Source organism: Propithecus coquereli, unplaced genomic scaffold (assembly GCF_000956105.1).
Source record: "Propithecus coquereli isolate 6110/MARCELLA unplaced genomic scaffold, Pcoq_1.0 Scaffold20, whole genome shotgun sequence".
In the NCBI taxonomy this organism is placed as follows: Eukaryota; Metazoa; Chordata; class Mammalia; order Primates; family Indriidae; genus Propithecus; species Propithecus coquereli.
This window is the reverse complement of record NW_012144967.1, coordinates 13,168,794-13,180,482: the sequence shown is the minus strand read 5'-3', so window position 1 is coordinate 13,180,482 and position 11,689 is coordinate 13,168,794. Positions and strand designations below refer to the sequence as shown.

At 50.9% G+C, this 11,689-nt stretch overlaps 2 protein-coding genes across 3 annotated transcripts; one reads left to right on the top strand and one right to left on the bottom strand.

The window, feature by feature from the left end:
- Window positions 1–2,067: 2,067 nt before the first annotated feature.
- Window positions 2,068–7,820, bottom strand: GDPGP1 (GDP-D-glucose phosphorylase 1). Its single transcript, XM_012643727.1, has 2 exons — window positions 7,542–7,820; window positions 2,068–3,385 (listed from the first exon to the last, which is right to left on the bottom strand). The coding sequence occupies exon 2, from the start codon at window positions 3,374–3,376 to the stop codon at window positions 2,219–2,221; it is 1,158 nt and encodes a 385-aa protein (XP_012499181.1). The 5' UTR covers window positions 3,377–3,385; window positions 7,542–7,820; the 3' UTR covers window positions 2,068–2,218.
- Window positions 7,821–8,075: 255 nt separating this feature from the next.
- On the top strand, window positions 8,076–11,361 carry CIB1 (calcium and integrin binding 1 (calmyrin)). 2 transcript variants are annotated; one of them, XM_012643725.1, is made up of 7 exons: window positions 8,084–8,290; window positions 8,420–8,454; window positions 9,528–9,636; window positions 10,291–10,441; window positions 10,587–10,705; window positions 10,772–10,860; window positions 11,099–11,361. In XM_012643725.1, exons 1-7 carry the CDS (start codon window positions 8,240–8,242, stop codon window positions 11,118–11,120), a joined length of 576 nt encoding a protein of 191 aa, XP_012499179.1. In that variant the 5' UTR covers window positions 8,084–8,239; the 3' UTR covers window positions 11,121–11,361. The 2 variants fall into 2 exon arrangements, with proteins under 2 accessions (XP_012499178.1, XP_012499179.1); XM_012643724.1 differs by having other exon boundaries at window positions 8,076–8,290; window positions 10,587–10,860.
- Window positions 11,362–11,689: the final 328 nt, after the last annotated feature.

The window sequence follows — 11,689 nt, the reverse complement described above, 5'->3', positions numbered from 1 at the left end:
CTTTCTATTTTTAGTAGAGATGGGGGGGGGGGTCTCGCTCTTGCTCAGGCTGGTCTCGAACTCCTGAGCTCAAACGATCCACCCACCTCGACTTCCCAGAGTGCTAGGATTACAGGCGTGAGCCACTGCACCTGGCCAGGCACCTCCTTCTAATATGCTTAAAGCCCAGGCCTACAAGGGTCTCTACACGTTCCATACTCAAGCTTAGAAAAAGCTTCAGTCCAAATCCCCTTCTTAAAGCATGTCAATGGCTGAGAAGTACCATCATAAAGAAAATCCACTTGACTTTTCCTCTCCTTTTCATGGAAAAACTTATTTGGGCCAGGGAAGGCTTTCCTCTAAACGTTAGTCATAGGGACAAACTGGGAAAATCCTGGTATCTGACTCATCACCTTGGACACCACTTTGCTGTAATGGTCATCTGCACTTCCTTCAGAGAGCAAGTCAGCGAAATAAAGTGTTATTGGTGCTTGCATGTGTAAAAGCTTGCAGAAAGAGGCATTAAGCTAAAATTACTACAATTTCCAAAAACATGAGGGTGGCCAACAATTTCTGATGAATGCTAAACCATTTAACTTATAAAATGGGTTATGGCATGTAGGCAAGGTGGCTCACACCTATAATCCCAGCAGTTTGGGGGGGCTGAGGCAGGAGGATCTTTTGAACCCAGGAGTTGGAGACCAGCCAGGACAACACAGTGAGCAAGACCTCATCTCTAAAAAAATAAATTAAAAAAAATTAGCTGGGCATGGTGGTGCATGCCTGCAGTCCTACCTACTCCCAAGGCTGAGGTGGAAGAATTGCTTTAGTCCACGAGTTCAGGGTTATGGTGAGCTATGATCGCCACCACTGTACTACAGCCAGGGCAACACAGTGAGACCCTTTCTATGAAAAAAAAAAAAAAAAGGAAAAAAAAGCGTTACGGACGCATATTCTGCTTTATCCCAATGACACTTGGTAACGTCTTCTGGGATACAAAACCTCTCACTAAAACTCTAAAGTTCCATACAGGCCTGGGCATAGGGAGCCAACTAAGGCAGAGCCAAGGCCCACATTTTGGGAGACGGAGGAGCCAACACCTCTGCTGGGAGAGTCTACTCAGCCAGCGGCTGGCACCCACCTCTGTGAACCCCCTTTGACCCCCACCCTCTGAGCAGGGACTCTTGTTCCCTCAGGATGTTTGGGGCAGGAGTGGTGGCCATGATCATCTCTGTTGAGACCTAGACCCAAGATTTCTTTTAGTTCTGTACAACAATCGAGAGAGCACAAAGGAAAATGGCATTTAAAAAATAAGTACTCTCTTAAAACAGCATCTACGGACTGGTTCCTCTGGAACACTATGGAAATCTCTGGAGTAACAGGGCAGAACAACACAGTGAAATAAAAAAATATTTCCCAGCTTGACTCAGACGCAGGTGGCGGAGCAAGGCTAGATTTGGTGAGAAGCCTGCAGCAAGGGGAGCTTGTGAACTCGTCATGGGAGCCGCTGACTGGAGGCAGTCACAAGTACACATTGTCCCAGCTCAGCTTCTGGTGTCTGCCTGTGCTGCCGTCCCAACTCCAGCTGTCTGACCTTGGACAAGGTACTAACTCTGTCAGCCTCCACCTCTTCATTTGTTAAATGGGGGTACTAAGAAGACCTGCACCTGGAAAGTTGTGAGGACGTCTTGTTTTCACCCAAGAGGATCTATGTGAAGAAGTCAGTTCAAGTCAGCGTTGGGGGCTGGAGGAAAGGTCAAGGTGGCCAGGGAGGCGAGAAGGAGGGCATTCGGACGGAGCAGGGCTGAACGGAAGGGAGGGATGCAGACATAAAAATCAGTGATGGGCAAAGGCAGAAAAAGCAGAGAGGCTGAGAACAGCGGAAGTGGCAACTCCATGCCAGAGGCACATGAACTATCACTTTACTAACATTTGTTCCCAAAGGAAAAGTCCGCATCGAAAGTCAGGAGTGTGTAACTCTTGCACACACTCCCTTTTTAAACTTCTTGGGGCTTGTTTAGGAAGAAAGGTGAGAAGCGGCAGATACATCCATGAAGGCTCATTCGTTAGATTTATTCCAAGGTTTCTCCCCTTTAAAGGGACCATTTATTTATTTCTTAATCCTTCCCCTTAGGCTGAGACAGGTGAGGAGGTAGTCATGAAAATAAATGCCCATATGACCCTGATGAATAGCCCTCTGGAAAGGGACTCATCAGCCAGAAAACAAATACACGCAGGATTACTGCTCTTCCTGGGACATCAGAGCCACGAGCGCTGCCTGTACCTCTTCTGCCTGGGCTGGGGGCAGCAGACACTCCTGAATGAGGGCCACAGCAGCCGCCTCTGTCAGGCTGCTGAAGTCCTGGGATGTCTTGACCGGGAGGTGCCCGGCCAGCTCACAGAGGGCAACATTGAAAGCCTCACCTTCCTTTATCCCAAAGCTGGACTTCCGGGCCCACAGAATTACTCGGACCCCTGTGAGGGCTGAGGAAGGTGATGTCTTTCCAGGTGGGGCTCCCCGGGTCACAAACAAGTTATGTGCGATCTCACAGTCAGTCAGATAGTCAGTGGCCCGACATACCTTGCTTATCAAGGCTTCCAAGTCAGGCCCCGGCCCACTCGTGTAAAAGAGGAAGCCGGGAGCCGGGAGGGCCTGGACTAGATGCAAATGGCCCTCAGGGTCCAGGGGCTCACTTGGCACCCCCTCCACAGGCAGCCTGTGGGCCAGGTAATAGCCGTGCAGGTGGAGGTGGTTCACAGAGGCTAAGCCGCCCAGGCTGTTGAAGCCGACGCGGAAGCCTGGGTGCAAGCTCAGCAGCACGGCCTCAACCCCGGCCCGCAGCGCACCGGGCAGCAGGCGCTGGGGGAGCCCACGGGCAGGCTCAGGCACCAGCAGCACGTGGCCCCATTCCAGGGGGCTGACATTGATCACCACGAGGATGTCCTCTCGCTGGAGAGCACTGGGGAGATCGGGCCCCCGGTGCAAACGGAAGAGGACTTCTCCTGGCCGGATCTTGCTGAAGTTAAACTGTTCAGGGTCAAATGGCTGCCTCACGCTCTTGATGTTCTGCGGCCGCCTCCTCTGCACTCCGCGCTCCACATTCAGCTGAGCCACAAAACCCACGGCACCAGGAAGGGTGCGGGTCTGCAGGTCCCCTAGGCAGTAGCGAAACAGCCCCAGCTCTACGCGCTGCCTCCAGGCAGAGCAGAGTGCAGAGTCAAAGCGAGACAGTGGCAGAGTGTCCAGGATGCCGGGTGCTTTCCTCGGCCACTGAATCCCTTCCACCACGAGATCCTTCCGCCCATAGACAAAGTCAGGAATGCCTTGCCCTTCCCAGTCCTTGCTGTTTGGAGGTAGCAAATAGGAAGTTTCATTCGAATCATGTGGAAGAGCCATGCAGCTGACCTTAAACAATTATAAGAGATAAAAAATACATGATAGTAACCTGCTTCCAAAGAGTTTTATTTTCAAATAACCCTTTACTTTTTGTATATATGCGTTTGGTAAAATATTTGTGAAACACAGAATTCTATATGTTTTTGCTGAATTAAAAATATATATCAGCTATTTTTTTCTTGTAAAAGTTATAAATACTAGTTGAGTAAACTTTTTTTTTTTTTTTGAGACAGTTTCTCTCTGTTGCCTAGGTCAGAGTGCCATGGCATCAGCCTAGCTCATAGCAACCTCAGAGTCCTGGGCTCAAGTGATCCTCCTGCCTCAGCCTCCTAAGTAGCTGGGACTATAGGTGCACCCCACCACACCCAGCTAATCATCTAATTTTTTGTATTTTTGGTAGAGACGGGGTCTTGCTCTTGCTCAGGCTGGTCTCAAACTCCTGATGTCAAGCAATCCTTCCACCTCAGCCTCCCAGAGTGCTAGAATTACAGGTGTGAGCCACTGTGTCTGGCCAAGTAAACTTTTTTATTGGAGAAAAAAAAAGATAAATTACAACCCTTGTTCCAATGCCCAGGGAAAAATCATGATTTACATTTAACCTCATTTTCTTATACAGATGGGTCTTGATTTTTTAGCCAATTTTTAACTGTTGTTCATTCAGGCTGTAGCTAGTTTCATTCTATGATACACAGTGTGGCAATAAACATCCTATATACTCAGTGTGGCACACCACATGTTTTTATTTTCCTTTAGACCTTTTTTAAATTTTTTTTTCTTTTATATGAAGGGGTGAGGGGTTGTGAGGAGGGGTGTTCAGTTGCCTTGTTTGTTTTTGTTGAGACACAGTCTTACTCTGTCACCTTGGGTAAAGTGCAGTGGCATCACCGTAACTCATGCAACCTCCAACTCCTGGGCTCTAAGCGATCCTCTTGCCTCAGCCTCCCAGGTAGTTGGGAATACAGGCTCGGGCTGTATTTCGTTCTTCATGCCTGGCTAATTTTTGTATTTTTAGTAGAGACGGGGTCTTGATCTTGCTCCGGCTGGTCTTGAACTCCCGGCCTCAAGCAATCCTCCTGCCTCGGCCTCCCAAAGTGCTAGGATTACAGGCGTGAGGCGCTGTGCCCGGCCTTAAAAAATTTTTTAAAGTGAATCTCAAAAAGGACTTTAGAAATTCAATAATCTGCTATTTACCTGAGCTTTACCTAAGACAGTATTCACTTACTCTCTCATTCATTCATTCATTCATTCAGGGTCAATGCCCACCTCATGCCCATCCTGATGTTCTGGGGACACCTCTTCTATATACCTTGCCCCATATTGAGCTGAGCTACAAAACCCGAGGATTTCTGAAGTAACTACTGTGCATGAGGCAATGAGGACATAATGGCAGTAAAAGCAAACAAGGTCCATATCCTTATGGAAGTTACATTTTTGTGGTAGAGTCAGATCATAAACAAGAATAAACAGGTTAAGTGCCGAGGGTGATAGCATTTTGTGGGAAATAAACAAGTGATACAACATGGGGTCACTAATAGGTAGGATCCACATATCCTACTTCAATAAAAGGATTGGGCAGGGCTCTCTGAGATGATAGCTGAGCTATGACATGAAGAACGAGAAGAAGCCAGCAATGCAGAGCTGAGGAAAGTGTATTCCAGGCAGAGAGAACTGCAAGACCAAGGCCCTGAGTGAGACAGGTGCTTTGCCTGTTCAAGGAAAGGAGATCGGTGTTGCTCGAGCACAGGAGACAAAGGAGAGAGGGTCCAAGACCAGGCTGGAGAGGAAGACAGGGGCCAGGTGAGCTGTAGGGCCTCAGGCATCATGGTCACGAGCTTGGATTTTATTCCAAATGGAATAAGACATCACTGGCAGGTCCTAAGCAGAAGAATCACATACTATTTTATAAACCTTTTCATAACTGCTGTGTGGAAAATGGGTTGTGGGAAGCAAAGAGGAAGCAGAGAGACCATGTAGGCAGCCATTCTGGTGGCCAAGTGAGAGACATGAGGATGACTGGGTGGCAGGGATGGCAACAGAGGTAGAGAGGAGCAGGGGATTTAGGTCATGTTTTGGAGGCCAAACCAATAGGGCCTACTGACATGTTCGCTATGGGGATTAAAGGAAAGAGAAGAACTGGGAATGTCTGGCTTCAGGAACTGGGTAGATTGTGGTGGTGTTTACAGAGATGGGGAAGGTGGGGAGGAGGGCTGGGAATAGGTTGACTAGAAGCGGGAAATCCAGAGTTCAGTTTTGATTATGACTTTGAGGTGCAGCCGAGCATCCGAGAGGAGAAGTGGCACAGGCAGCTGGAGAGTCAGGCCTGAGGTCCAGGGTAAGGTCTAGGTTAGATACAATGTGGAAGTCAACAGTAACATTTAAAGCCAGGGGCCAGGACCAAGGATTCACGACCAAGATGACACCAAAATGCTAAAAATATGAGTAAAGACAGGCCAGCGTGGTGGCTCACACCTGTAATCCTAGTACTCTGGGAGGCCAAGGCATGAGGATTGCTTGAGGTCATGAGTTTGAGACCAGCCCGAGCAAGAACAAGAGCCCATCACTACTAAAAATAGAAAAAAAATTAGCCAAGCATGGTGGCATGAGCCTGTAGTTCCAGCTACTCAGGAGGCTGAGGCAGGAGGATCACTTGAGCCCAGAAGTTGGAGGTTGCAGTGAGCTATGTTGATGCCACTGCACTCTAGCCAGGGGTGACAGAGCGAGACTCTGTCTCAAAAATACAAAATAAACAAAAAATAAAATGAATCCACAAATCCAAGAGCTGGTACTTTGACAAAAATGTTACCAATAAAAAACCTTTCAAGAATCTATCAAAGAAGAAAACAAAATAATTTTACAAGCAGCACTAGAAGATATTTTTAAAAGTATATCAGCAACTCAGTTTTATCACTGTATCAAGAGTTGATCAAGTGCAGGAAGGACAAGATGCTACCAGATTCACCAGGGACTACTAGATGATTCAGACCACCTATTTAATAATTTACAATGAGAAGCGTGACAAATGTCATAAAATGTTCTTGTTGGCTGGTCAGTATAGTCTCTCCTCTATACAAATCTCCCAGGAAGCAAAATGAAAATCATCAAGTTGTTCAGTGAAGAAGGGTTCAGAGCCAAGTGAGGTGGATGGGAGATCTAGATTACAGCTGGTCACCAAGGCAAAAAGCTAATTCCCCTATCTTCACTATGAAGAGATACTGATTACCATGCAGTCCAGGTATTCACTTTGGCTAGCCAGCACTTCCTCTCCTCAGTCTAGTACTGCAGACACAGTGACAGTTTGCTCTTTGCCTACACTTTTGCTAGCAGAAGACCAACTTCTTCTTTGACAGAAAGAGCCTACTTTCAAGAGAAAAATGATTAGGATGGGATGGGCCTACACCCCAGTCACCTTGACTGTTTTTGTGTTGCATAGCTCTGCAGCCTCCACTTCATGGAGCGGACTATTTCTACAGTGGCGGAACCCATATGTTAGTTAACACAGTGACTTTTACTAGATACATGCTGTCAAGAAGCACTGGGTACTCTTAGAGTGTAAAGTAGATCCCTAATCTAGTCTAGGGAGTCAGGAAAGCCTTCCCTGAGGATAAGATGGAAGAGGAACGGAGAGCCCATAGTGGCCCAAACACAGAGAACCAACAGGAGAGGGCAGAGAGAGAGGAGGAAGTGCAGTTAGAGGGCCAGGATTTGGGTTTTTAAGGATTTAATGGTTTTAAACTGAGAGTGACATACTCAGATTTAGACTTTACAAAGATCAGCAAGTAGAATGAACTGGAAGGATCAATAATTAATCCCACCCCCACTTCATCCTCCTCCCAATAGCTTGGAAAACTCACCTTTTGTAGTAGTATAGGTTCATTTATTCATCATGCATCAGATAAGTATTTATTGAGAGCCTACTATGTGCCAAGCATCGTCCTACAGGTTAAAAGGGGACGAGAGCAAACAGGTCAGCCTTGGTCCCTACAGCCCGGAGCAGGCAGTCTGGAGATGGGGTGGAGTAAAAGGTCAGCTGGAATGATGAGAACAGCAGTGGGGAGCCTTGAAAAGTGCTTTGGACTGGACAGACCGCTTTCTAAATGCCTGAGCCCGGACACGTCATTAAACCTCTGGACTTATGTATTTCCACCTTTGTAAAATAGGAACCTACCTTGCCGGGATGGTTGCAAGAATCGAAGATAACTATGCGCAGTGCTTGACATCCAGTGGGTCCTCAGTAAACAGCTTAAGGAGGCAGCAAGGTTACAGTTACTTCTGGAAGAGGTGGCATGAGGGCTGCAAAATGTGCGGCGAATGCCGCTCGCAAAGCCCTCGCTAGGCAGAGGGACAGCCGGCCGACCGCCCCCAGCCGCTCAGCCAGTCTCGAGGTTTCCCAGAAACCTTGGCTCCAGGGACTTCCCAGAAGCTCCTTACGGGACCCCGCCCAGGGCTGTCGGCACCACCACCTACTGCAGGTGAAGCGGATGCATCGCGCAATTTCCCCGCAGCGGCTACCGGGGCTACAGCGAGCTCACGACGCCTTGAGCGCATGCGCAGCCTGCACGCACGCACGCGGCGTGGCCCGCCCCGCCCACTCCGAGGTGGGGCCGTGAGGCCTGGGCTCCACCCCGGAGCGTCCGGCCCCGCCCCGGGCCCCGCCTCTGGCTCCCTGGAACCTCTGGGAGCCGGGAGCTCGCCAGCTAAACCCGCTGGGAGCGCTTCGGCGCTTTAAGGACGGGGAGGGCCCGGGGGCGGTGGCCCCAGGAGCGGTTGTCGCGGGGACTGGGCGGAGACGAGGCCCGAGGGCGGAAGTGAGAAAGTTGCGGGCGTCCAGAGGCGAGTCGGCGGAGCTGTGCGCGCGGCGCGGCGATGGGGGGCTCGGGCAGTCGCCTGTCCAAGGAGCTGCTGGCCGAGTACCAGGTGCGCGGGACGCCGGTCCCCAGGCAGCTCGCGTGCGGGCCTGCGCCCGGAAGCGGGGTCCCGGAGCGGCGGTGGGCGGCCGCCGCCTTCACGCGGGCCCCTCGACCCCTTTCTGGCTTTGCTTTCCAGGACTTGACGTTCCTGACCAAGCAGGAGATCCTCCTGTAAGTGCTGCCTTGAACCCCACCTCCGACCTCGGGATCCGCTAGAGATGGCTTCGGGGGGCGCTGTCCTACGGATGGGCAGCCTGAGCCCACCCCCGCCCCCGAGGGAGGGGCAGGGCCCGCCCGAGGGTGCGGCGGAACCAGAACCGGAGGCCCGGAGGCCGAGCACCGGGCTGCGCCCTCCACGCCCGCTCCGGGGCCCAGCTTTGCACCGCGGAGCCACTTCGCGGGCTTCAGGAAAAGTTGGGCGCTCTTTGACCCCGCGCTTCCCGTGCCTGGGCACCACGGAACTTCCTGCCCCAGTCCGGCAGGGGCTGCTGTGGCTCTTGTTGGACTTTGCCCAGGGGCAAAACCATGGGAGCCTTAGGGAATCTGGCTCCTTTCCCAACTTTGCCTGAATAATACAGTAACCGTTAACGCTCACTGAGCACTTACTGTGCGCCAGAGACTCTGCTAAGGGGTTACCTCAGTTCCCTAATTTAATGCCCTGGAGGGAGGTGTAAGACAATGAAACAGTTTCAGAGAGGTTTGGTAACGTGCCTAAGTAAGTGAATTTGACTTGGGCTGGAACCCCGCTGGCCAGCTTTATGCAGGCTGGGGCACTTAGGAGAGTCCTGGGCTTCCCTTGGCGAAGATAGTCTCAGTGGGAAGGAGGTGGGGGCTGAGGAGGAGGACAGTTCAGGGAGGCTGCTAAAGAGAGGTTGGCTTTGAGGAGCATGAGATCCTTGGAGTGAAAATGAGAATGAGATTTTTGGTTTTGCTCTTTTCTCCCTGTTTCTCAGGGCCAGCTTCTGGCTCCTTCCCCAACCTTTTCATCCCTCCGGGATCCCTAGAGTCAGTACCCAGCACATACCAGGCCCTCAGTAAATACCCATTGCAAGAGTGGACTCCCAGCCTGTACTGGCTGGGACAGGTCTCCCTTTGGCTTACTGTAGTCTGATGACTCCAGAGTTCTGTGTATGTGGCTTAGCTCCATACCTGGTTTACAATGGGCAGCAAGGCAAGGAGTGGGGATGTGATACGCACAGGGACACTGATTGCGTGAGAGCGCCAAGTCCCCCTCTTTCTGCCAGAGCCCACAAGCGGTTTTGTGAGCTGCTTCCCCAGGAGCATCGGAGTGTGGAGGAGTCACTGCGGGCTCAAGTGCCCTTCGAGCAGATCCTCAGCCTTCCAGAGCTCAAGGTGCAAGCCCTCCACCCCCTCCATACACCTTCCCCCTGCTACTGACTTCCTGCTACTGGCTTTGAGATCTTGGGATCACTGGTCCTCATTCTGGTCTTTTTTTCTGTCTAGCTCTAATTTCCTGGGGGCCAGGGCTTTACCAAAATCACCTAGCAGAATTATCTAGAACAGTGCTTCTCAAACTGGGACTTATAGGACATATTCTTGGAAATTGAAAGAAGTTTAATCATTTAAGAGAAGTTGAGTTACCTTATTAAAGTTTGAGAAACCCTATTCCAGAGGCTGCTTGCTACTCCATAGGGCTGCTGTGAAAATTTCTGTGCAAAGGGCCTGGCCCAGTGCCTAGACCACATAGTTGTTAAATGTTTGTGTTTTAAAATACCAGCCCATCTTGTTCCCTTTGCTTAGGATGCCTTCCCCTTCCCTCTCTGCGCCCACTTATGTTGTATATAATCTGACTCCCAGGAGGCCATCCTTGTCCCCTCCCAGCTGAGTCAGTTTGCCTTCCTGTGCCCGCACAGCCCTCCATGTTGGCACCAAAGCACTGATCGTTCTCCCCCATAAGCCTGAGCTCCATGGCGCTGGCACTGTGACCTGCTTCCTCAAGTGTGTGGGCCACATCCTGTGGTGTTCACAGAAGGCTCTCTCACCTAGGCCAACCCCTTTAAGGAGCGAATCTGCAGGGTCTTCTCCACGTCCCCAACTAGAGACAGCCTGAGCTTCGAGGACTTCCTGGACCTCCTCAGTGTGTTCAGTGACACAGCAACCCCTGACATCAAGTCCCACTATGCCTTCCGCATCTTCGGTAAGGACCAGGAGTCGTCTGGTGAAACGCCACCCCCTCCCACAGGGGCTTTATGGTGGCTCTGCTTGGGAAATGGCACCGTTTGTGGAACCTCAGAGCCATTTCTGGGCACATTTCTTTTTGGCTTCCTGTGTCTGCCCTCTAGACTTTGATGATGATGGCACCTTGAACAGAGAAGACCTGAGCCGGCTGGTGAACTGCCTCACCGGGGAGGGCGAGGACACTCGGCTCAGCGTGTCGGAGATGAAGCAGCTCGTGGACAACGTGAGCAGCCGGGCCAGGGAGCGGGAGGGAAGGTTGGGGCTCTGGCTGAAGCTCTCCCTTCCCCAGATCCTGGAAGAGTCTGACATTGATAGGGACGGGACCATTAATCTCTCTGAGTTCCAGCACGTCATCTCCCGTTCACCGGACTTTGCCAGGTATGACGGTGGTCCCAGGGGCTGTATCTGGGACATTATTACAGGAAGCAATACCAGGGTGGGAAAAAACCCCGGCTTCCTCTGCATGTCTCAGGTAGCTTTTCTTCCAGAGGGGACTGTCACATATGGGACACAGCCCATTCCAAAGAAGGGTCGAAGGGGAGAGGGACATAAATTTGGGTTTAGTCCCCACCCTCCTCTTCCAGTAGAAAACCCAACCCACTCTTCTCTTGTTCAGCTCCTTTAAGATTGTCCTGTGACAGCAGCCCCAGTGTGTGTTCCAGCCTCCTCTCCAAGAACCTTTCCGCTGCTAAGCTGTGGCCGAGGTCATGCCTGTGTTGCCAGGGCCGGTCAGGCTGGCCCAGCCTGGAGCTGGCACTGCGCAGACTCGCCCCAGGCAGGGGCAGGCCCTCCTTGTCAGGGCCTCTCCCCTTCTGTCAGCCATGGGCATCGCTGTTTGTTTCTACTAATCAATAATAAAGATTTAGAAGTTTTGACCCTGTGTGTGACACTAGAAATGCTGGTATGAGGAAGGATTGGACTTCTGGGAGCCTCAGATCCTAGTAGGATTAAGTGGCATCTAAAGAAGGGGCCAGTGGGCAGCCAACCGTGCCCCTGCCCAGCTGCCCCTGTGTGCAGGTAGGAGCAGAATGGGGCAGCACGAGGTGTGGAATGTTCCTGCATCCCGACTGTGGGGATACACAAATTTCTACATGTGTTAAAATTTAAAGAACTGTACACCAAAAGAAAAAATTTTACTGTGTGATCATTTGATGAAAAACTAAAAGTTGTAAAAAGTATTTTTTTTTTTTAAAAAAAGGCCCCCATC